Consider the following 26,561-nt stretch of genomic DNA (forward strand, 5'->3'; position numbering starts at 1 on the left):
GGAGGGCATCCTGGAGTAAATGGGCCCAGATTTGAATGGTTTCTTACTTCTGGTATCCACAGGGCACAGCTGACATGAGCCCATTTAGTCCCTGTCCTGGTGGTCTTCATGGCTCCACCCTTCTTAGGACATAAAACACACTGTGGATAAATGCCCAGGACACAGGAACGACATAGCCAGCTGCCTTCTGGAATTTTAAGGATGCCATAACAAGCCTGTAAGCATGAAGAGAGGGAAGAATGGTCAGTGTCTTTGTATTAGCACCAATACCTGCTTTGACACATCTAAGAGAATACTCTCTGTTTCTAGGAGAAAGACAAATATAGTTGAACAAATTCTTATTCTGGATTTAGCAATTTTTAAACACCCTAAAAAACCAAGCATCTGAACTAGGATTAGCATGCCTATCTATAAGAACTAACTTTAAAGGGAAATAGAAAAAGACAAGGTGGAGATTCACCACAAAGTTAGCCAATTATTAGTTGAGAGTTGGGTTATAGGCATTTTTCTTTCTTTTTAAATTTTTTTTTGAAAATAGGTTCTTTTCCCTGTTTTCTAAACTGTCTTCAATTTTATATATTATAACAGATCAGGAAAGCAATAACAGAGTAACTTCAACATGTAATGTACTATTGTGATGAAGAAAAAAGGTGTTGGAAAATAATGAAATGTATGAGATACAAATAAGCTAATGTTTATAAAGAGTCTAATAGTACCTTGTGCATAAAAAATTTCAGCATATTGTAGAAATTATTTGCTTGGGTTGGACCAAAAGGAGACTTGTGAATTGAATCACAATAATCCATAATGAGTTCTGGGAGCCTTTTAATTCTTTATGGAATGATATTAGAAAATAAATGAATAACTCAGGGAGAAGGACGATTACTTAGAAATTATTCTAGACACCAACCCCCCACCTTCAATTGTCCATTTCACCCTCTTTATTGCTCTAATCTATTTCAGAGGAAAAGTAGGTGCCTCTAGGTTCCTCACATGACTAAATATACCCTATACCATCAACTGATTCACCCTAGCAGTACTGGTCCCTGGTACTTGCTTCTTACACCGAGGCTGAACTTCCTTTCCATCCCTATCCTCGCCACTTCTGCTCCATCCAACTCATTGTCATACTATTCTAGGATAAATTTATTTCTAAATTTGTTTATTCATTCTTTATAGCTTTAACCCTTACTCTATTTAGTCATCAAATTCTTTTCAGTAAAATCAAGAACAGCAGTAAATTCTCTAGGGATTTTTCCTGTTCTTATCTCATTTGCCCACCATCATCTAAACTAGGTGTTGGCTACTACTTAAGACCTGTTTTATATGGCTAACACACTGAGAATGTTTTTCACATTTTTAAAGAGTTGTAAGAGGAAAAAGAAAAAAACACAGAAAAGGACCGTATACAGCTGGCAAAGTCTAAAGTATTTCTGACCCTTTAAAGAAAAGGTTTGCTGGCCTCCAATCTGAATTTTGTACCTACTCACACCTTACTATTTCTTCTCGCCTCCCATCATAGTTAAACACATGGTATCTAATTTGTATAAGCAGGCCTCTCAGTTATCTCCATAACTATTCACTCTAGTTCTCATGTCCATGTGTCTTGTATCTGCCCTACTGCCGGACTCTCATCCTCTACTTCATGTGATTTCCCTCATCAACTAAACAGCATCTGTATTTTAGTCTACTAGTTTTGTTCTTGTGCTTCATAACCTCAGTGAGAATGCAAGGTAACTAGGCACAGCTTTCATCACTGATTTATAACAAATGCCCCTCTCCCTACTTAGTTTGAATAGGTAGGTGTGTTGTGGGAACAAATTATTAATAATTTGGCTCAAGAACCCAAGCTGGACTTCCAACTAGGCTAGACTTCAATGAGGCTGCTCTCATGTGAGCAGGGTATCATTTAATAAGGTTCCTATCTTTGAAACCCCTTTTCTCTGAGACCTAGAATGTTGCCAGGGAATGACAAAAAAATTCCTCCCCAAATTGCAGCCTGTTTGAAGTCAGTGGTTGGTTCTAAGAATGCTCTTGGTCATTCTATGGAGCACAAAATAATTTACAGAGTGAGCTCCTTTATAGATATAATCATCATAAGATCATAAAAGCTTATATATCATAGTGATTCTCAACTTTTTTATGGATCACAAATGACAGTTGTAAATTCTGTTGAGAAACTAGCATATGTTTGCTAATATGTTTTAAGGATAACTTCAGAATGTCAGACTCAGTGTCAACTATATTCATGACAGCTATAAAAACTACAGTATGATTGAGCATTCCTTGGGTATATGCCCAAGAGTGGTATAGCTGGGTCTTGAGGAAGACTGATTCTTTTCCATCTTTCAGACCAAATTTCTGGCTTTTATTACTCATTCACTGGTCCCTGGTACTTGCTTCTTACACTGAGGCTGAACTTCCTGAGAAACCACCACACTGATTTCCAAAGTGGCTGTACAAGTTTGCATTCCCACCAACATTGGAGGAGTGTTCCCCTTGCTCCACATCCTCTCCAACATAAGCTGTCTGTAGTGCTTTTGATCGTAGCCATTCTGACAGGTATCTCAGAGTCGTTTTGATTTGCATCTCCCTGCATGCAGCCTTGAGGCAGGGGAAGGGCTTGGACTTGCCTCTACTAGATGTGCCTCCCCATGGGAGGCCTTGCCTTCTTGTTGGGGGCAGTGGGGGTGGGTTGGGAGGGGGAGGCTGGGGGGCAGGAGGAGAAAAGAGGGGATCTTTGATTGGTGTGTAAAATGAATGAAAAAATTTTCTTAATTATAAAACAAAATAACATCCAATGACTGATGGAAGTGGATGCAGAGATCCATGGCCAGGCCTCAGGTGGAGCTCCAGGAATCCAATCGGCGAGAAAGAGGAGGGACTGTATGAGCAAGAGTTGTTGAAACCAAGATTGGAAAAAGCACAGGGACAAATAGCCAAACTAGTGGAAACACATGAACTATGAACCAATAGCTGAGGAGCCCCAACTGGATCAAGCTCTCTGGATAAGTGAGACAGTTGATTAGCTTGAACTATGTAGGAGGCCCCCAGGCAGTGGGACCGGGACCTGTCCTTAGTGCATGAGCTGGCTGTTTGGAACCTGGGGCCTATGCTGAAACATTTTGCTCAGCCTAGGAGGAGGGGACTGAACCTGCCTGGACTGAATCTACCAGGTTGAGCTGAATCTCCAGGGAAGTCCTTGCCCTGGAGGAGATGGAAATGGGGGGTGAGCTGGGGGGGAGGTGGGGAGGTGGGGGGGGGCGGGAGGAGGGAGGACGGGAATCCGTGGCTGATACGTAAAATTAAATCAAATTATAAAATTAAAAAAAGTTCTAAATAAAGCCTTTATCACAAAGAAAAAACAAAACAAAACAAAACAAAACCCTATAGTATGTGCTATTAGCTAAATTTAATCCAATCTCAATCTAAGTATTCAATATTTATACTAAGCAGAAATGGATACACACAAAAGGACCTGGAATGGTTTTAATTAACTTTCACATGTTTTTAAGAAAAAAATTAAGTTGAATGATGTTAAAATCTAAAGTCTATTGATACAAACTTCTAAAATAATGTATTGTTGTCAGTGAAGAACAAACACTGAACACAATGTGGTAGAACAAAGAAGGTAAATTATGTTTAACAAATCCAGATGCCAATATGTCACTATTCTTTTAGAGAGCAAACCAATATTCTAAATTACTATTTAAGTTACTTTATAGTCAACAGAGGGAGCTCTAACCTAAGTAGTTATTTATGATCCAAGTAATTACACCCACTTTATAAGAATTTCAGTATTTTACCCATATGATTCCTGATTTTTTCAGATGTTATATATATATATGTAACATACACACACACACACACACACACACACACACACACACACACACACACACCCCTCTCCGATTGGCCTGGAAACTTGCTATGTACCCAACCAAACTCACGAATCTCCTGCCTCAAGTGTACTGCCATGCCCAGATTGGAAGAAGCTCTTTTTATGAAATTTCATATATTCCCAGCATCCACATTGTAGTCTGCAAGGTCCAGTAAGCTGTTATTGCCAAAGTGTGAGAAGATTATCATTTATAGTGACTTGGTGTGTTTCTAAAACAAATGCCATATTCTTGGGGGAAATTATTATGTTACAGCTAATTTAGTTAGTAAAAGAACCCGAGAGTAATTCTTTAATATTTTGCCCTAATTGTAAAAGACAAACACAGAAAACAAGTACAGATGACCTCTGCCTTATTCCCTTCAAGCCTACTATAGATCAGTAATTATCTCAAACCTCTTTGATAAGAAACATTATGTAGTTCAGAACTGTTCAGATCTTAGGAAAGTTATACATATGGTATATTATATAAGCCCAGTGGTATCAGGAACAATACCATATAATATGTTAGTATTTCTCTAAAAATGTATTTGCATAAAATAGGTAAAGACTATAAACAGCCTCATATTAGCGAAGTTCTGGTATTGTCCAAAAATCAGTTCTGGTTCAGAATTTCAGCTACAAGTGAAATCTTCAGAGATTTCTAATTTTGAAATTAACTGTATGAAGGATCTATGCATCTGTACTATCAGATACTTTAAGTTCATAGCTAAGTCATAAAGATTTTGCTTCCCTTGAAAATATAATACAAATGCCAATAATTGGTACAATGAAAATAAAATTTCTAAATTCACTATTTTAAAGATAGAAGTAAACGAAGGTTAAAGTGGTATGGTGGTCTGAATAATAGTGGCCCCCATAGGTTTGCATATTTGAATATTTAGTCACTCGAGAGTGGCACTATTTGAAAGGATAGTATTAGGAGGTGTGGCCTTGTTAGAGAAGTGTGTCACTAGGGTGGGATTTGAGGTTTCAAAATTCCATGCCAAGCCCAGAGTCACTCTCTCTGCCTATGGATCAGGATGTAGCTCTCAGGTACTGCTCCAGTGCCTGCCTACCACCATGTTCCCTCCCATGATAATAACAGACTAAACCTCTGAAACTGTGAACAATTAAATGCTTTGGTGTCTCTTTACAACAATAGAACAGTGATTAAGGTAAGTGGTGACAAAAACGTCTGGGTTCCTCCTATGATACAGAAGGCTATGGTTAGGCGACTCAGAGAAGTCTTAAGTCCTCGTTATTTTCTATCTCCTATGTTTTTTTTTTTTGTTTGTTTTTTGAGACAGGGTTTCTCTGTGTAGTTTTGGTGCCTGTCCTGGATCTCACTCTGAAGACCAGGCTAGCCTCGAACTCACAGAGATCCGCCTGGCTCTGCCTCCCGAGCGCTGGGATTAAAGGCGTGCGCCACCACTGCCTGCCCTATCTCCTATGTTATGTAGGCTCATCGTTCTAGTAGTTTCGACCAAAATGATCTTTCTAGAATAAAAATATCCTTTTAGGGTTGATGGAATAAATCAGAAGTTTATTAGTTTGTCAGAAGATCCTTCACACGTGTGCCTTTTTTCCTTCCATACCCCCAGCTCTTGGATTTTCCTACTCCACTCCTCTATTCTTAAAGTACTCATAGATGGTTCCAAAATATTTTGCCCACTTTGACTACTTGCCACATACATATATTCTCTTCTGATTGAACAGACCTCTCTGGTTTAACTGACATCTGTTTTTACTCATTAAGATTCATCATGGGTGCCACTTATTGGAAGTTGTTTCTTACCTTTATCTCTTTCATGCAGTTCCACATGATTTATAATCTAAAAAATCACCTGGCACTCTGGTAAATTGGTAGTTTCTTTTTAGTCGTTATACTATGGTTTTCCTGGGGGTAGGGGGAGAAAGCCTATCTGATTCTTCATCACTATGTCACCATAATGCAGCAAAGTCCTTGCTCATTGATGGTGCTTAGTGCATTTATAATGTTTGTTAGATAAACTAATAATATGAATAAAATATACAACATGTTCAGAAGAGGAAAAAATTCAGTTAGGTGGGAGAAGTCGAGAATTGAACTACAGCTTAGAAGATATGTACACTTTGATAACTTAAGGTAGGAGACAAAACTGTGTGTAGGTATGCTCATGTGTACATAGGTACTTGTGTGTGTGTAGAGGTCAGAGGCCACTGCTGAATGTTTTTCTCAATTGGCCTCTACCTTGTTTATTGAACCAGGGTTTCTCAAAGGACTTGGATCTTGATTCAGGTAGACTGGCTGGCCAGCAATTACCAGGAATCCTATCTCTGACTCTCCATATGTGTCCCTGTACACGTATTTTGGGAACTCAGGTTCTCATGCTTTGGCAGCAAGTACTTCACCAACTGAACCATCTCTAGCTCTCAGAAGAGATTTTTAAATTCAGACATGGCTGTAAAATGGAGATAGGATAGTGTTAGCAATATTAATCACTGTAACCTTAAGTGACCCTGTTTTACTACAGAACAGAGCATAGGATATGGGCAAGAGTTGAAATGAGTGCTGATACCATTAATGTTAGCATTATTAATATGACAGTGTGACAGAATAAATGTCAAATAACTTGGGTAAAGTCACTTAACCTTTCCTTATATTGTTTGTAATACTAAGGTGTTAAGACAGTCCTTTAGAGTCCGTGAATACTGTGGTCTCTAAAAGTACGGTTGACCTAGTTTCTGGGAATAGGGAGGGCCTCAGGTACTAAAATAAGAAATCTTGCCTTCTCTATATATATGTTACTGATAATGGGTCAGTTATGATGTCCTAATCTCCTAGGCAAGAAGCATAGGGACTTCCTGAGTGAATCAAATGAGAAAAATCTCAATGGTCTAGACATGAAATGACATAATAAAGACCTAGGTTTAGCCTCTTGGGGGGAATATTAGTAGGTAAAGCAGCTTAGGGATAAGAAATAATGTTTCTAGAGAAGTACTGAAGAACAGCAGAGCCTAATTTTATTTTCACCTTTAAATATAAGACATTTTCCAGATATGAGTGTTAGAAATAGTAATCACTGAGCTTCAAAAATGTTGACCATTGGACCAATGAGATGGTTCAGCAGGAAGGGCACTTGGACCAAGCCTGATGATCTTAGTTTAATCCCCTGAATCCCAACATAGAAGAACCAACTCCTAAAAGTTGTCTCTTGACTTTGACACTAATGTTGACCTTGTATGAGGGGGTGGTCTCCATTTTCACTAACCTGATGCACACAGACGTTACACTTATCACAGAATACCATATCATTCCCTTCTTCACTGTCTGGAGACCGGCACACATCACAGATCACATCTTCATCATATTCTATTCCTAGCCCTTCTTCTGTCTCAATAGCATGGTTCATATTTTCATGGCAGTGGCGTTCCAGAACTTCTATTGTCTTTTCCATAAGAGTCTCATCAATTGGCCCATAACCTGCACAAAAATAAAAACAATCAGCCAACACATCTGTCAGCTGTCATTCCCAAATCATCCACTGCAGGGGGGTAGGTAGGGTGCTAAAGGATAAAGACATCTTTTTTCTGATCTAAAGCAACCAGATTTCAAGGAATTTTTTTTAACTAGGGAAATTCTAACACACCAATTATAATAAAATTAGCATTTGATACATTAATGAAGAAATACATTTTAGCACATTTTCTTAAAAAATTACAGATGCTTACAATTTTTACTAAATCATAGTCATGGGGCTAGTAAATGGCTCAGTGGATAAAGGCACTTGCTGCTAAGTCTGATGACTTGATTTTAATTCCTGGGACCCTCATGGTGGAAGCAGAGAATCAACTTTTGGAAGTTCTCCTCCACACACATGCATACAAGATGTGGTATATGAGTACCCACACACACATAAATATATATAAAATTAAATAATAAATCCTAGTTAGTCTCCTGCTAAAACTTTGATTTTCTCTTATTCCTACTAATATAGGACTTTCACCAAAAGGTGTAACTTTGAACACTTTAATTTGGAGCATTTAAATCTCTTACTTCTTTGAACACAAATAATGTATTATTAGTAACTTAGCTTCACTAAGAACTATCAGGAATTTTTCATATGATAATGTATTAATCCATAAAAGAAAATTCTAGGTAGTATGTATACATGACTATGTATATGAAATACTGTTTTCAAACCTAATTTTTTTAAAAAAATCAAATACTATTTTCAATGACAAACAGTAATAGAAACCTCTTAACATTCATAAACATTTAAATGTAATTCTGAAATTACCCCTTTTCTTTCTGATTCTTTTTTCTTTTCATACTTTTATTTTTTTCCTCACCTTCCACACTTAACCCAACTGAAAGATACAAAGGGCTGATGCTGGCAAAAAACTAAGTATTTTTCTTAAGAGAACCAATGATTTTTTTGGGACATTATTTATTTATTCTTAGAAGCTAAGGAATAATTTTCAAAATGATCCAAGATAAATTTACACAACATTTGTAATGTAAGACATCATAAAGAATTTTCAAATCTGTATGAATTACCTTTTAAAATTTTATCTATTTATGAAGCAAATTTTCTCAGGCTTATTCTTCAGCCTAGACATATCATATATACACACACTTATATACACAAATATAAAATACACACACACATATATATGTAGGAAAAATGTATAGTGTCTAGTCTGGGTATATCCCCAAAGAACTCTATATCTCATCACACAGATATTTGCATATCCATGTTTTTTACTGCTGCTCTATTGACAATATCGAGGAAATGGAATCAGCCTAAATAAATGCCCAATTGATGAATGGAGGATAAAAATACAGTACTTATATACAACAGAACTTTATCAAATCATAAAGAAAAATAAAATTCACAGGAAAATGGATATAACTGGAATATATTGTATTAAGTGTGGTAACCTGGTCTCAGAAAGATAAACATCATGTTTTCACTCATATGTGGAGCCTAGAGTTTAATTTTAATATATTTATATTTATGTGAGAGTGATTATGTATAGAGTTCAGGAAAATAGAAAAGGACCTATGAGATGAGAAAAAAAGAGGCCTTAACTAAGAAAGAGGGATAGGAAAGGTAATATAACATGTGATTTGAAAACAGAAGGGGTAATACCAAGAATGTAAGGGCTTAAACAGGGATGGGAAGTAGGGAGATGAGGGACTGCGGACAGGGTCAACCAAAACTCAGTATTATGAAAATGTAATAAAGAAACTTGCTACTGTTTAAGCTAATTTTGAAAAGTAGAGTTATAGAGTCTAGTTATGAGAATTTGGATTTAAATTCCAACCTTATCTCATATTAGCTATGTAAACTTCTCTATCTTACTGTTGTTAACTATAAAATAAGGGTAATACCAAATTCATTAACATGTGAGGATGAGATATTTGCTCATATCTTAGTATAGTACCCACTATGTAGTCAGAATACATTTTAAATTCTTTAATTTGAACAAAAATGCTTAACAACATAATTTTTAAAAGTTTATTTTAAGCTCTAAAATATGTGACTATAATATCATTCATCCTATGGAAAAACTTGACACAAGGCAATCCTCCTTAAAAACTCTTCTAAAGGGGCTGGAGAATTGGTTCAGTGGTTTAGAGCACTTGTTCTTCCAGAGGACTTAGGATCAAGTCCCAGTACCTACCTGGTGGCTTTTAACCATTCATCACTCCAGTTCCAAGGGATTTTATGCCTTCTTCTGGTCCTCGCAGACACCAGGCATGTATGCAGTGCATATACACACATATAGGCAAAACTCTCATACACATAACATAAAAAAACTAAGTATTTTTTATTTTTTTGAGATTTTAATATATTCACATCATTACTCCCTCCAAACCTTTTGATATACCTTCCCAATTTTCCTTCAAATCCATGGATTTTTTTTTATTAATTGTTGTTCCATGAATATGTATAGATACATATATGTTCCTAAATATAACCTGTTCAATCTGTATAATGTTACATGTATGTATGTTTTTAGGGTTAACCATTTGGCACTAGGTAATCAATCATTGTGCTCTTCTCTATTTCTCTTGCTCTCAGCATTGCTGAATTGCCTGTAGTTCTTTGTGTAGGGTTGAGCATAGCACAATAACCCCAAGGATGCAATAGTGGTATGCATATCTTGGCAGTAAGCAATAGCTTTCTAATTGAACTTAAAACGCACTTAACGGCTGGGCGGTGGTGGCACACCTTTAATCCCAGCACTCGGGAGGCAGAGGCAGGCGGATCTTTCTGAGTTTGAGGCCAGCCTGGTCTACAGTGTGAGTTCCAGGAAAGGCACAAAGCTACACAGAGAAACTCTGTCTCGAAAAACTAAAACAACCCACTTAACAAGAGGAAAACTGTACTGGAAACTTAGCTAATTACTCAGTGCAAGCAAAGTCATGGATATTGAAAGAGAACCTACAACCTCTACTTTAATAAACCAGTACAATCCCTAATTACATTCTAAACACTTGTCCTTATGTCCACAGATAAGTGTAGTCTTCACCCTTCATCAAGGAAACTTGTCTTTGAAACAGATTGAGACCACCACAGAAAACCACAATCAATCAAAATGTGAGTTGTGGAGCACAGTCTCAATTGATATATCTACAAAATATGTCCACTAATGCTCAAGGAACATTGCAGATGAGGGAGCAGAATGAATGTAAAAGCAAGAAGACCAGGGAGTTTGCTGTGAGATTGTATCTCCTAGTGATGTGAGAAGCTATACACATAAAATCTCACCAACATGACTACCTAAACATGAGCTGAACAAGGATGACACAAACAGACATGCTAAAGTAGACAGGGAAAAAAGCCATGAGGCCTCACCCCTACATATATAAAACACTTCTTCTGAGACTAAATGAAATGTGTTGTCCTGGATGGGATCCTAGACAAGATTAGTAGAGAAAAAAATTGAAAGTCCAAAAAAGTCTGGAACATCAGTTAATGGTGATGGTACCTATGCTGGTTTTTTCATCCTGACAAATGCATCATGGCAAAGAAATATGTTAATATTAGGGCCACAAAATATATTTTAGGTATACATTTGTATTCTCTGTACTGAATGTCCATTTTTTCTGCAAATCAAACTATTCCATTCTCTGTGATTTACACTCAAATTGGCTACTCCCAATTCCTCTTAGAGGACAAATTAATAAAAAACAAAACATACTAAAATTTGAAGAGCAAAAATTAAGATTTAGTTGTTAGCAGAATAACTTCCATCACCATGCCAAAGAGGATTTAAATATAATTTTAACTTTTTTTTTATATGTATTCATATACTAGCTTTAACATAGAGAACTCATTGAAGGTAGCTAAGAACTACTTTGGAGATATTTTTCCATAGGCCTACCATTTTGGGCAACAAAATTAGAAGCCTACAAAAAGTAACCTGTCACTTGTAGTGGGATAGTGGGTACTGTTAAATGCTGTAGATAGACCTTTTCTCTAACACCTGGAACACACACCTCTACCTGTGGCCTTGCCCATTAATAAGAGTGATTTTCAAGACTGATCCAAGAATAGGTCTCAGTATCCTTTTAAATCAGAAGTTCAATCAACCTACACTAACATTTAGCATTTTATGAAACAACTTCATGAAACTTATGTGCCATCTGTATCTGTGCTATTATACTGAAAAATGAAGGTCATTTAAATTTTATTAATCTATTTTAATATATATTAAAATTAATATTGATAAAATACTGCTATATTTTATGCACTTGAATAAATAACTCATTTCTTCAAAAATAAAAATAAGTGAAAGGGTGCGTAAGAAAGGAAAGCAAGGTGAAAGTAAGTTTTACAGGGTTCTAAAACTTAAAAAAAAATCATTGGTGAAGTTAATGTACAACTTACTTGTAAGAAAACAACTTACCCATTTCTCCAAGGTCTTCATTGAGTTCCTGAAGCCAGAAGGTGTCCATGTCATCTAGGTCATAGCGGCATGTTGATGCTGCCAGCTCTAGGGTATTGATATAGCCAGGCTCTGCAGACTCTGGGCTGGAGCAACGGATATATTTCCGGGGCCGGACAAAGAGAACTTCCTTTACTTTTTCAGATATAATCCTAGAAAAGCAATAGAAAGACATTGGTAACAATCAACAAATGGCAGGTACTGACAGGATAAGCCAAGCGGCTCTGGTCATACTGGGGAGCATGCCCTGCTATTCACTCTGGGAGATAAGGCAGACCCCTTTTTAGAATCAAATGGTTCTGTGAATTCAGTTTCATCATTTTCTGTGAACTTTTTGACTGATGATATACTTCATTCACCTCCACAGATCTGGACCTTACTACTATTTATTATAAGAAAATGTTAATGTATTGTGTGTTCTTGGTCTAATGTCACCAAGTATATTTAGAAGAGAAAAATCTGGTAATGAGTGTTATCTGCACAAAGGTATCACGCTTAAATATACACCTCAGCAAAATCTATGAGTTTCTTCCATGATAGACTACTAGATGGTAGTGCAGGAGGGCACAGGTTTTAGACTCACACAAGCCTATTTTGTTTTCTGTCATTCATTTGTAAAGTGGTCCTGAAAAATTACTTAATTTAGATAAGGTTCAGTTTTCTTTGTAAAAAAGTAGGGACAACAATAATAAAGTTATTAAAATAACACCAAATTGGTAAGATTATTATGCTTACATGAAATAAAATATTTGGTATGCTATATAATAAAAACTGTAACAGTGTTATATTTCTTACTACTTTCATTATGCAAACAAATTAAACTCAGGAGATCATGGAATTGCACAAACTCAAGGTATTTCCCAACCATATATGAAAGCAGCCATAGGTCTGGGCCAGGGCTACATGATGGAATAAAAGATTCCTATTATTGCATCGACTTTTGTAGTGAGCTTGAGCAAATCCATAGCCCTCCTGATACCTAAGAACCCAAGGCAAGAAAACCAATCAGAGGAAGAAATGGAAAATTTTCATGCCTACAACTTATTCTATAACTGATGGTTTAAGTACCAGATGAGGCATCAGAAAAATATAACAAGAGGAAATCTGGATTATTATTTCATGGCACTTTTTTTAAAGAACAGTGTGGATTATCTAAAAAAAAGAGAGAGAAAGGAACAGACACACACACTCATGTTATCATAAAATAATGAAAACCATTCCTCTGGAAGGATTTGAGAGCTAATTTAATTCTAGAGTCATTATATATATGTAGGAGAATTAATAAACATATCAATACATGTAATATGTATAGTTGACCATGTAAGTAAGTACATATTTTCTTCTAAGCATTCTTCCCAAAGCCTATGATTCCAAATAATGTATTTTGAATAGTTGATAACTATACATATTTGTACTTCTATCACACGGAGATCCAAAACCAAAAACAATAAATATTTGAGGGAAATGCAGAAATTTTAAGAATTGAAGCTAAAATTTTGAGAACTGTATTTAGAGGCCCGTTTTCAACTGAAAAGGACAAAATACATGCTCTCCAGAGTCTTCAAAATCAAATACACAGTGCTTCTTTGGTGTATGGCCTTACAAGGCAATTATAGAATATTTGAATTTTTCCAAGATATCTTTTTCTAAAAAAAGACTTTATAGCTAATGATTCATCTCAAGTGCTTTAAATTATACAAGGAAAAAGGTAGATTATAAATTTTCGTGAATGAAGCTTATGTTCATAAAGCTTCTGGAAGAACACAAAGGAGAATATGTTTATAATATCAGGGTAGGCAAAGATATTTTAAATGAAACACAAATACCATCAAACACAAAAGGAAAAGACTGAAAAAACACATATACTAAAACTCTGGTTATTAAAAGAGAGTGAAAAAGCAATTCATGGGGTAGATGATATTTGCAATTAAAGACAGACAAAAAATCCAATTAAAAACTAAGCAAAAGATTTAGACAGATACTTCATAAATGAAGCTACCTCTTACGGCAAATAAACAACTAAAAGGCTCTCAACCTCAGTAACTATCATAGAAAATGAATCATAATCACTGTTATCTATCAGAATGGCTAATATTTAAAAGATTGACCCCAAACTAGTCTATGAAGGTCTAAGTGATGGTTAAGAAACTGAAGCAAATAGACCTATTATTACATTGCTGGCTTGGACATGAATTGATAGAAGCAACTTTGGCAGCAAATATTATAGTTATAAGGTATATATAGGATATGAACAGATATATGTCCTTTGACCTAGCAAATCTACTCCTAGGTATATATTTAATAAAAATGTACAAACATGAGTGTAAAAAGGTTCAGTTTCTACAATAGCTGGAAACAACCTAAACATCTACTAAACGTGAATGGATAAATTATAACAACCTTAAATGTCTACTAAAGGTGAATGGATAAATTGTGGCATATTCACACAATGAAATATAATGAGTGAAAATTAATGAACTATTACATGCAACAGCATGGATGGATCTCACAAGCATAATGATGAACAAAACAATCCAGTCTCAAATGAATACATACTATAGGATTCTATTTATATGAAGTTCAAAAACTGGCAAAACTGTTACCTACGGTGAGGGAGGTCAGTTACTGGCAGGGAGCAGAAGAAAGGCTTCTGGGGTGTTGGTAATGTTCTATTTCTTGATCTGAGTGGCAGTTAAATGAATATGTTTAATTCATGAAAATTCATTCAGCTATACAATTATGCATTCTATATTTTCTGGGTGTACATCATATTTCAATGCAAAGCTTATAATAATGATAATTAGAATGGTGATGTCATCTTAGTCATCTTTCCATTTAGTATAATGAACTAAAGTCTGAATCTAAGGACTAAAACAATAATACCAAATGCAAGAAAATACATGGATAAAAGGTCAAATTAATGTAAATTTACAAGAGAAGTTATTGAATTTATGATAGAGGAGAAGATCTGTGAAAATGTTATTTTGGGATTTTATTTTATTTTTGGCTTTTTGAAATAGGGTTTCACTATGTAGCCTTGGCTATCTCGAAATTCACCATATAGATTCGGCTAGTCTCTAACTCACAGAGATCCACCTACCTCTGCCTTCTGAGCACTGAAATTAAAGGCATGTATTACCATGCCTGGAAGATTTTTTTTTTTTTTTGAGATAGGTTCTTGATATGTTCTCTTCTTCAGCCTCCCAAGTGCTGGGATTACAGGTGCGTTATTATGCCCAGCCAAGGCCTTTTTAGAAAACAGCTTAAATCATCATTTACACACACACACACACACACACACACACACAGGCACACAAGCACGCACGCACAAACTTCTGGTTAGAGAGAGAGAGAGAGAGAGAGAGAGAGAGAGAGAGAGAGAGAGAGAGAAACAGACAGACAGAGACTGACTTCTACAGCTTTAGAGAAGTGGTTCTCAACTTTCCTAGTGCTGCGGCCCTTTAATACAGTTCCCCATGTTGTAGTGACCTCCTAACCATAAATTTATTTTGTTGCTATTTCCTAAATATACTTTGCTACTGTTATGAATTGCAATGTAAATATCTGATATGCAGGATATCTGATATGCAACCCCCCAAAGGAGTTGAGACCCACAGGCTGAGAACCACTGCTTTAAAGAAAATCATAGTATCCTAGGTTAAATCAAAGGTTTAAGTAATTTTGTCAGGACAAGATAAGCATAGCTTTTAATTTAGATCCTTTAGTATAACTGAATGTTGTAGTAACTTTCTAGATGACTGGCTTTTGGTAAAGGACCTGCATCCACATCTTTATATAGAAAGGTTTATTCACCTGTTCTTCACCTGTAGGTCAGAATGGCTGGAATACTATTAACTCTGGCCCAAGTGGACACTGCTGTGCCACTGAGGAGTCCATTGAAAATGAAACTACTACTATTGTTGTTTGACCTAAAGCTTAATATAGTGTCTTATTGACAGTGACCGCTCAGGGACTTTTCAAATGATCTAAGATTTGACAGATAGAGACTACGCTGTTTCCTAATGAGTGCCTGGGATTATTTTTGAGCAGTACAGAAACTATATAAAATATCACATTATAGAATTTTTAAAGATTTGAAATGAGTATCTTAAAATTAACTAGATAATAGTCTCAAAAATGCTTTTTTTTTTTAAAAAAAGATATGGTCTCAACTCTGTAAACTCACCACAAAATCCAAGCTGTCTTTAAACTCATGATAATATAATCCTTCTATTTTTTTCTTCCCAAGTGCTGTATTTATAGAAGTGAACCACAATCCCTGACTTCATAAATATATGTTTAGGTATAGTGTCCCCCAAAATGCACCTTGTTAATCTTGTTACTTTGTGATGACCTCTTCTTCCAAAGTCTTTGTGACTTAGTGTATGAGACAGTTACCATTTCTATGACATAATGGCATTTTCCAAATCCCACATATTCTTTTACAATGTGACCCTGATATTCTTCAAGTACTGAAGATTTATTCTCCTCCCTTTGAATAAGGGGTGGCTTATAACGGTTTTGACTAGCAGAAGTAATACTATGAACACTGTAAGGCTGGGTCATAAAAAGGAATGCAGCCTTCACCTGGCTGTCAGGAAGGAACAGATGCACTTCAGAATCTTGTGCCTGGAGCCTATAAGGAATATGACTGTGCTGAGATTGTCAGACTATGAGAGAGTCAAGCCACATGTAATTCTCATGTCATGCCAGTTTAAGGAAAACACCTTTATAGGTTTCTAAACCTGACCCCCAGCTACTGTGCACCCTTCAAACTTCAAGTCTAGTTGTTCTGAGCTGCAATTTGGGGCAATTTACTATTAGCACTGAAACTTATAATGGAAACAAACAATAAGGACAGCTTTAAACTTCAAATAACATAAACATGTATGAAAATGCTCTATATATTGTACATACTACTCAATTTTCATAATAAAAAAATCAAGAGTGGTAGAGTTCTGTAGCCAAAAATGGAGGTGCAAGAGGCCCAGATGCCCAGTGAAGTTAAAAGGCAGGCCTCTGTACCCATGCATCATTAAGGGACATTTTCTTTCCAACTTAGTACATGAACTCTGCATGTATTTTGAAAGTAGAGTCAACAGGATCTCCTGCATATGGAAACTGAATATGGGTCATAGGACAATAAACAGTAAAAGATGACCCCAAGAATGTTGGTCTCAAAAAAAATGGGGACTCCTACTAGTGCATGCATATGTGTGTGTGTGTGTGTGTGTGTGTGTGTGTGTGTGTGTGTGTGTGTGTGTACTGAGAGGACTGAATCCAGAGCCTAGGCAATCACTCTACCATAGAACTACTCCTCAAGCCCCCTTTGAGTATTTTTGATAAGTCATTTCTTATTGAAAACTAGATATCTGGGGTGTCAAAAACCTGGGACCTAATTTAAACCTTTAGCTGGATTCCTACCAAACTACTACAGTTGGTCATGGTTGGTCATCAGAGTTGGGGTGGAAGACACTGTCTTGTTATTGCCAAGAAGTCATAGTTTACCACTTGTCCTGTATGACAGGGATTTTCTGTTACTAATGGGGTGTGTCTGGAAGTTTTGGCTCCCACTAAGCCTTCAATGATACCTTCCTCATTGAGATTAGTAAAAATGACTGAATGGCCTTGACATCACTAGGGAAGGAGGAATTCTCATTATTACCACGTAGAAATGAAAATATTGTTTCTCCATTAAGTTTCCTGTCACAACCCTAGATAGGCTAAATCATCACTGTAGGGTTAAGATAAAGTCTAGGCTTCTTACTGCATCTGTGCTGGAGGAGAGGGAAGAGTGACAGCCCCAAGTATTTTTTCATGGTGTTTGGCTGGGGATGAACATTATCTGAAAGATTTCTGTCTTGATAGGCTGTCCCTTTCCCAGTCAGTAGAAAGAGTAGGCTTTTCTTATGTTTTTTTAAATCATTGCTGGATAGTTGTTTCTTGGTTGCTACCTTTTCCAGTATCAAGTCTGGGAGCAAAAAGAAAATTTAGGGAACACATAGCTGTGTTGTTCCACCTTCTTTTGATCTTTTAAAGACTGAGGTTTAGTGTTTTACAAGGTGCTCAGGACTTTTAGTTGTACTTAATGGGAAATGAAGTCATAGAGAGAAGTTCATCTACTCAATCTTTGTGGAAGTGAAAACCTAGCCAAGACTGTCAAATTTAAATATGACATCAACACAAAGAACATATGAATATATGCATACATATAAATTTGACAACTTAGATAAACAAGCTAATCCCTTAAAGCACTCAAGTACTAAAAGTCACCCAAATATGAACTATGAAAGGTAACTATGAAAGATTAAATTTATAGGTAAAATACCAAAAAAAAAACAAACCCAGATTTAGAGTATTTCACTGGAGAATTATATCATTTAATTAAGAATTGAGGTTGAAGAGATGGCTCAGCAGTTAAGAGCACGTAACTTCTCTTGCAGAGAACCTGAGTTTGGTTACTAGCATCTATCTACCAGCTCATATCCCCAGCTACAAAAAATCCAATACCTATGGCCTCCACAGGCACCTGCATGTATGTGCACATACCTATACTCCTTCTCTCTACCTCACATAATTAAAAATAATAAAAATAAATTTAAAAAGAATCAACACTAATTTCATATAATATCTTCTGAAAAATAAAAGGGTAGAATATTCCCCAACTAAAATATAAAATTTATTGTTAGCATAATACTTTTATTAATTTGAAATTTTTAATATATTTCCAACGTATTTTATTATATTCAGCCTCCACTCCCCTTGTGAATTTCTCCTGGATGCATCCCCACCTCCCTCCTAATTTCATGCCCTTTATTTTTTATAACCCACTCAGTTCAATTTGTGTTCCCCATATATTCATGGGTGTGGGGCCATCCACCAGAGCATGGTTTGACCTGCCAAGGGACTATATCCTTAAAGAAAAATGACTTTCCTCCAACAGCCACCAATTTCCATTAACTCCTCAGCTAGAGGTGGAGGACTTAGAATCCCCTCCTCCTTCCATATCAGAAGGCTGACTGGGGCTTGATCTTGTACAGGCCTTATGCAGATATTTTCTGGGTATGACAGGACTATTGCAATCATGAACTCACAGCAGCTGTGGAAGCCTGCACAAGGCCTCCTCAACTATTTTATTAGGTCAGTATCATCTCCATAATATAACACTTAATAAAAACATCATGAAAAAATAACACAGGGTTTTTCTCATGTCACGAACATAGACAAGAAATTCTTAACAAAGTATCACCCAATTATACCAAGCATTGTACCAAAAAATCCTAAATTCAAATAAACTGGGTGTTATAGACTGAATTGTGCCATTCCACAGCCAAAAACCTAACCTCAATGTGACTGTGTTTGGAGACAGGGTAATAAGGGTAGTTAAAGTTAAATGAGGCTATACAGATAAAGCTCTAATCTAATGGGACTATCACCCTTATCAAAGAGAAAGAATTCATTCTCTCTGCATGTTCACTAAGAAAATGTCATACTAGCAGGAAAGACTAACACCCTTATCAGAAGCTGAATCCAGCTGGACCTTGATCCTGAGAAGTTCAGCCTTTAGAATTTTGAGAAGTAAGTTTCTGTGGTTAAAGGCATTCAACCAATGGGATTTTATTATGGCAGCCCAAGCTAATATATGAAGGCTTGTTTCAACAATGCAAGTATAGTCAATATTCAAAAAGTTCCATCACAATCTATGATATTAACAGGCTAAAGGAGACAAATCCACATGCTCCTACCATTTCATACAGAAAGAGAATATGAGTTGATAAAAATTATAATGGTTTAGGAGCAAAGGTGAGATTCTTCAATTTGATAAGCAACATTTATAAAAACCCTAAAGGTTAATATCATACTTAATACTGAAAGACTGAATGCTTTCCACCTAAGACTGGATAGAAGGTAAGAGTCTCTGTTCTCAATGTGATACTTCAAGTTTTAGCCACTGTAATAAGTCAGCAAAGAAAATAAAAGATGAAGAGACTGGGAAGGAAGAAGGAAAACCATTCTTATTTTCAGGTGATATGATAGTGTATGTAGAAAAATCCCAAGGAACTGAGAACTTGGTGGCTCATGCCTGTAATCCTAACACTCAGGAAGCTGAGGTAGTAAGATTGCCCATGAGTTCAAGGCTAGGTTAGGCTATAAGCGAGATCCTATCTCAAAATGTTTATTTTTTAAAAGAGTGTTGGAGAGATGGTTTAGGCATCAAGAGTACTGTCTTTGCTTCCAGAGGATCTGGGTTCAGTTCCCAGCACCTACATGGATACCTATACCATCTCAAACTCCAGTCCCAGGGGATCCAAACCTTTTTCTAGCCTCTGTGGACAGTGCACAGACATATATGCAGGCAAAACACCCAAAAAGTTAAAAATAAATAAATACAAATTAAATATAATACAAATTAAATAAAAAAGCCATACGAACAGCCAAACACCTATATGCATAAGAAATAAATAATTTAAGAAAATTTAAAAAGTGAAATTATGAAATTTGCTAAAAATGGATAGAACTAGAAAATATTGAGGTAACCCAGACACTCAAAAACAAATGCTCTATGTTCTCTTTCATATGTGGATCCTAGCTTTGAAAATGTATGTAGATATTGTGTTAACTTGGAGTGTCTATAAAGACCAGGCAAGCTGGGCAGTGGTGGTGCACGCCTTTAATCTCAGCACTCCAGAGGCAGAGCCAGGTGGATCCTCTGTGAGTTCGAGGCCAGCCTGGTCTACAGAGTGAGTTCCAGGATAGGCTCCAAAGCTACACAGAGAAACCCTGTCTCCAAAAAAACAAAAACAAAACAAAAGACCAGGAAGCTAGAAAAGTGCCTTAAGGAGTAGGAAATAGTGGAATACAAGTGATACAAAAGTTGTGAGGAGAATACTGTTATTTAGAATGGATAAAACAGAAATAAGGTGGGTGGAAGAGAGAGAGATGAAGGAATAGGAGGAAAAGCTAACAAAACTTAAGAGCTATGAAAAATCCATATGGAAACATACTACTAAAGGGTTGGAGGATAGGGAGAAATGCTGTAAAACACTATCTCTTGGACATGATATGGCTACTGCATTCGTGAAATCACAGCAGCTATGATTAACTTCATAAGACCTACATAAGATTTGGCTCTTGAACATTCCATCATGGACAGGGGAGCAGGTTGGGAAGCTCCACTCTTCCCTTGAGGAATGAACTATTGGCAATTAATGGTTACTGGGGAAGAAGATCCATTTTCTTCAGTGGTGTAGCCAGTAGATGTTGTCTATGCTCTTGTAAATAACCGTCTACTCATGCTCATGTAAGCAATCCTAATTAAGCTTAAAAAACACACACAAAATCAAGAGGGTTATTTGTTGGGAAGAAGTGCTTCAATATGAATAGGAGGGGGATTAGAGAGGGTAATGGAAGATGTATATGATCAAAAGGTATATGTATGAAATTGCTAAAGAGTAAAACTTAAAAAAAAATTAACTCAAAATAGATCATACATTTAAATGTAAAATATACAACTATAAAATTCTTTAAACACATGAGAAAATCTTTGAAACATATGTAGGGTTAGGTGAAAAATTCATAGATTTGACACTAAAAAAACAACCCAAAAGAAAAAAAATGACCTAGAGTAAAAACACCTTTACTTTCTAAAAGACTGTTGTTAAAAGGATAAAAAGAAAATTTACATCTATATTAAGCTCTGAGAAAGTAAATGCAAATCACATTTTTTGAGGCAGAGGCTATGTAGCTCTCTCTGTTTGTCTTAGAACTAGATATATAGACCAGGCTGGCCTTGAACTTCCAGAGATCTTCATGCCCTGCCTCCCAAGTGATAGGATTAAGGACATGCACCACCACACTGGAGGCAAACCACATATTTGACAAGAGACTCATATTGTAAATGTAAAATTAGTTCTGAAGACTCAGTATTAATAAACCAATATTAATAAACCAATATTAATAATGCTGTCAAGGTGGCTCCGTGATTAAGGGCACTTGCCACCAAGCCTAATGACCTGAGTTTGACCCCTGGAACACACATGCTAGATGGAGAGAATTGACTTCTGAAAGTTATTCTCTCACCTCTACATACAAGTGTGTGTGCCTACCCCATCTAAAAAAACGTAAAAGTTAAAAAAAAAAAAGAATCAGAAAGTGATCAAACATCATGAAGATACATTCCACTGAAGAGAATCAGGTCCTATACAGAAGCCAGTCTTGCAGCCACTTCATGTTATGGGGTCAAATAAGTCTGATACAACAACCCAAAACATTAACTGAATTAATTTGATTTTATTTTTGAGTCAGTGTCTCATCATATCCAGCCTGGCTTTGAACTTTTGCTTCCTAAGTATTGTATGTACCAGTATGGCTAAATTTGTCTTTGAAAATAGAGATGAAGGCATAGAAATGTATTATTTTTCAATATTCTAATATCATGTCACAAAGAATTTTTAAAGGTGGTCTACAAAGTCCAAAAAGCAAAAACCATAGAACAGTTTGACCCCTGAAAAATGCTAGTTATTAAAAGTAGCAGGTGCAATAAGCAGTTGTAATTGAGATCAAGCATTTCAAGCATAAAGCTTCAATTCTATAATTGAACCTCCAAATATGGTTGATTACTATTTAAAGCCAAAGGGGATATTCAAAACATCATACAAAGTACAAACTGCAGAGGCTAGGAAGATAAATTAGTTGGTAAAGTGCATGCTTTGCAAACACAAGAACCTGTGTTTGATCCACAGGACCCTCATAAAAACAAGCAGACAAACAAACAAAAAAGAAGCCTGGCATAGTGGTGTGATTTTGTAATCCCAGAACTGGGGAAGTGGAGACAGGCAGATTCCCTGGGGCTTACTGGCCAGCCATCATACTTGAAGAATTCCAGACTAGGGAGAGACTGCTTCTAAAATAGAAAAAAAAATAAGGATTCTTCTTCTAAGTAGCCTGAGGTGACTTGTGAAAATAGTTCACTATTCTCTTGGCCTAGAAAACTCTATATAATCATACAAATGAAGAGGTTCAAATCTTTGTATCCCCTTTAGGAATACCCTTGAAACTTGTCTAATTCATCAAGGGCATGCACATGAGAAAAGCCACTAAGTATCTGAAAGATGTCACTTTAAAAAAGTAATGTGTGCCTTTCTGGTAGTATAATGTTGAAATGAGGTGTGTCCAGGTCACACAGTGGGGCTAGACATAGGGTCTATGTTTCAAAAACAATGCTGAGTTTTTGTTGCATATATTTAAAAATGCAAAGAGTAATGCTAAACTTAAGGGTTTATATGTAGTCATTGAACACATACAGGTTAACAAAGTACCTAATAAGAGGGGCTGTTGAACTTACAGAGTTCATGGTCTCATTAACCCATACACGAATGCCCTCTATCACACTGAGATGATCTTCACTAAGAACAAATTGTTCTTTAAGCCAGAAGAAGTTGCACAGAATAAAAAAATATCCCTGAAGAAACATAAACACTTATGGCTTGGAAATAAATTCAGCATAAAATAAATACAAATCAAAGTTTATATAAAAAATGGATGGCACCTGAGGAATGACATCCAAGGTTGTTCCTGGAATTCCACATGCTTGTATTTAAATATGTGCGCGCGCGCACGCACACACACACAGACACACACACGCATGCACACATGCACACACATGCACACACCCATGCACACACGCGTGCATACGCACTAAATTCTATTAAATTCAGGAAATATGATTAACATAGGAAATATGATTAACATATTCCATAAAAATTGTTCCCAAAGTGTCACCCCTAGACTATTTGTATAAACACTGTGAGAAACTGCTAGATATTTTTAGCTGAGTGCAGTGTTGCATGTCTGTAATCCCAGCACTTGGGAATCCCACACAGGAGGTGGCAAGGAGCTACACAGTGATACCCTATACAGACCAACAAAACAAAACAAACTTAAGCCTCACAATTCAGATCTACCAAATCAAAAGCTCTGAGGATATAGTTTAAAAGTCTTTTTTTTTTTTTGGAGACAGGGTTTCATTATGTGTAGCCATGTAGTCTGGGCTGGCCTTGAACTCATAGAAACAAGTTTGCCTGACTCTGCTTCACAAATGCTGGGATTAAAGGCCTGTACCACCACGTCCCCAGCAAGAAGTCTGTTTTTAACAAATCTTTCAGGTACCTTTGCTAAGCAAAGGAAATATATATTACAGAATGATTCTTATTTGACACCTTCTAAGAAACTGAAAATACAATTTACCTATTAAGAGCATCCAGTTCTGAATTTCATCAAGGAATTTAATATGATCAATAGTTAATTTAGTAGCTTACCTTGGCCAATTAAAATTAAGAGCTTTATAAGATAGGCAAAGAACTACAGGAAATAGAGGAGATTTAGAAAAAAATCACAACATATAAAATGGTAAATATCCTACATTCTCAGAACAAATATTAGAGCACTGAGGGCTCATATTAATTAGAAAGATTAGGGAGTATATGTCTCTGTGAGAGGAAGCTCTCAATCTCTAAATTTACTCTTCTTAAACCATCCTAAGTTTGTTGTGCTACTTATCAGATAGATATAATTTTTAAAGTAGTACATCCTCCACTTATCCCCCAAAATTAAACTTACCCCAATAAAGTATATTTGATATATTGACTTACTATCAAGACCAAACATTGAGGTGTTTCAATAATCCTTGGAGTATTAAGGAAAATGCAGCACAAGGGTCATTATATTTATATAAAAATATGACAGCAAAGACATGAAAATATGACCTTCTCTCTCTCTTTTTTTTCATTCCTGATGTTATTCTCTCTAGGAGGCAGGAGATGGTCAATGATAAACAAGTGAAACTTGGAATGTGCATTAAACAAGAAAGGATTTGGGAGCTTTCCTTAACAGAGTGTGGGGTGCCTGGGCGTGAATTCCTAGAAGTGATTCAATAACCACTTCTAGAGTATAAATAGGACATATGAACCTGGTGATAGTAGAGAAATTAAGGATGTTTAACTCTACCCTTTAAGAACCTAACATGTACTAGGTATGGTTGTAATCCCAATACTCAGAGGGCTGAGGCAGAAGGAAGCTATTCTGGGCTATATAGTGAGTTCAAGGTCTCCCTAGGCCATACAGTGAGACACTATCTCAAAAAAGGTACTTTATTAAGTAATAGAAATAAATGTACAATGAGATCTATACTTTCTCACAGTAACCAAAAGGTTCTACCAGCCCTTTATCTGGAGCTGTGTGTTCTACTTATTCATTCTTGCATTCGCTCAAAATTATACTGAACATTCTATTTCATGTCAGACTTGTATAAAGCACTGGGAACACCAAAACCAGTAGGATCAAATGGTTTCTAAATCAGCACTACTCTTGAAGACCTTACTACGTCCTCTGGAATAAAACCTCTTTTCCACAAAATCAGTCTTTCTACCTTAATTGTTTTCACGTCTTTAAAATGAAGGTCATGTGCTTACAGTCGCCTTAACTATTCTATTACTCCCTTTTCATTTGAGTTTCTGTTTTAGAAACTATATGCTTTGGCTACTTATTAGTACCATCACTAATGAGGCTCCACTTATATTGATTATCCATGTATTTTATATTTGATTATAGCAAGCACACCAGAAGGAATCTGATTCCATTACAGACGGTTGTGAGCCACCATGTGGGTACTGGGAATTGAACTCAGGACCTCTGGAAGAGCAGTTAGGTGCTCTTAACCACTGAGCCATCTCTCCAGGCCTTGGTGTAGTCCACTTATATTGAAGCAATTTCCTATGGGAAAGTTATCTCTTCAAAGACTAATAAATGCTACTGATGGCCGAGTCAGATATGGAAATCTTGGAGAAACCTTTTCCTAATTTTAGATTGGACTTCAAAACATTTCATCTTATAAATTTCTTAGATAAACGAGCTGGGATTTATTGATCAATCGTGATCTGGTTTGTGAGTTAGGTTAACTTTGTATGTTAGAAATACACAGAAAACCAAGAGAGCTCTTTCCTTAAGTCAAAGTTGTAAACATGCCAATACCTGAGAGAAGGTGTTGGAACAGAGTCTGGATTGGCTGGTACTTGCACTCCCTTTTCCCATTCTTCTTTCCATGTGTCAGTAAAGAGGTAATAGCTGTCAGGATTAACATGGTGAGAGTCAGGAATTTTCATGGCACTGATGAGGTCCTTTCGGAATACCTGGAAAGATATATTGCACATACTTTAAAATCACTATGAAACTGATACTGTTTAATGTTCTTTTAAAAAAGATTATCCCTGCTCAACATTTATTTCCAATAAGAGAAACATCTCCTGATTCCTAAATGGGCATGACAATTTCTGTTTGGGAAGATTTGACACACTGACAGGGAAACCAGCTCTTCTGGATTTAATAAAGGGTAAAAGGAGTCCTTCTAGCATTTTTTGGCTCTTTGAATTTAAATAAACAATATAGGTTATTCCAAAGGATTTATTTTAATAAAAGAAACAATCCTTAACTCTCTTAAAGTAACGAATATCTTCTAATAACTTCTAATTATTTAGGCATTGCCTCATTTAAAACTTTACCTAGAAATAATTATACTTTACTTTGAGACCAGTCTGGCCTACAATCTTAAATCCTGTACAAAAAGTTATAAAAATGCGGGCTGGAGAGATGGCTCAGTGGTTAAGATCCCTGGCTGTTCTTCCAGAGGTCCTGAGTTCAATTCCCAGCAACCACATGGTGGCTCACAACCATCTGTAATGAGATC

General features: G+C 36.2%; 1 protein-coding gene across 1 annotated transcript in view; it reads right to left on the minus strand.

Annotated features, from left to right (window-relative positions):
* Jade3 (jade family PHD finger 3) overlaps positions 1 to 26,561 on the minus strand; it is a 154,613-nt gene that overhangs the window by 33,895 nt on the left and 94,157 nt on the right. Inside the window, exons 6-9 of the mRNA XM_059250225.1 lie at positions 25,850 to 26,007; positions 11,783 to 11,973; positions 7,132 to 7,343; positions 48 to 215 (exon numbers count right to left, since the gene is read on the minus strand). Coding sequence (XP_059106208.1) covers positions 48 to 215; positions 7,132 to 7,343; positions 11,783 to 11,973; positions 25,850 to 26,007 — 729 coding nt within the window. The remainder of the gene's footprint in view (positions 1 to 47; positions 216 to 7,131; positions 7,344 to 11,782; positions 11,974 to 25,849; positions 26,008 to 26,561) is intronic.

The sequence above is a fragment of the Peromyscus eremicus genome, chromosome X (assembly GCF_949786415.1).
Source record: "Peromyscus eremicus chromosome X, PerEre_H2_v1, whole genome shotgun sequence".
NCBI classification, from domain to species: Eukaryota; Metazoa; Chordata; class Mammalia; order Rodentia; family Cricetidae; genus Peromyscus; species Peromyscus eremicus.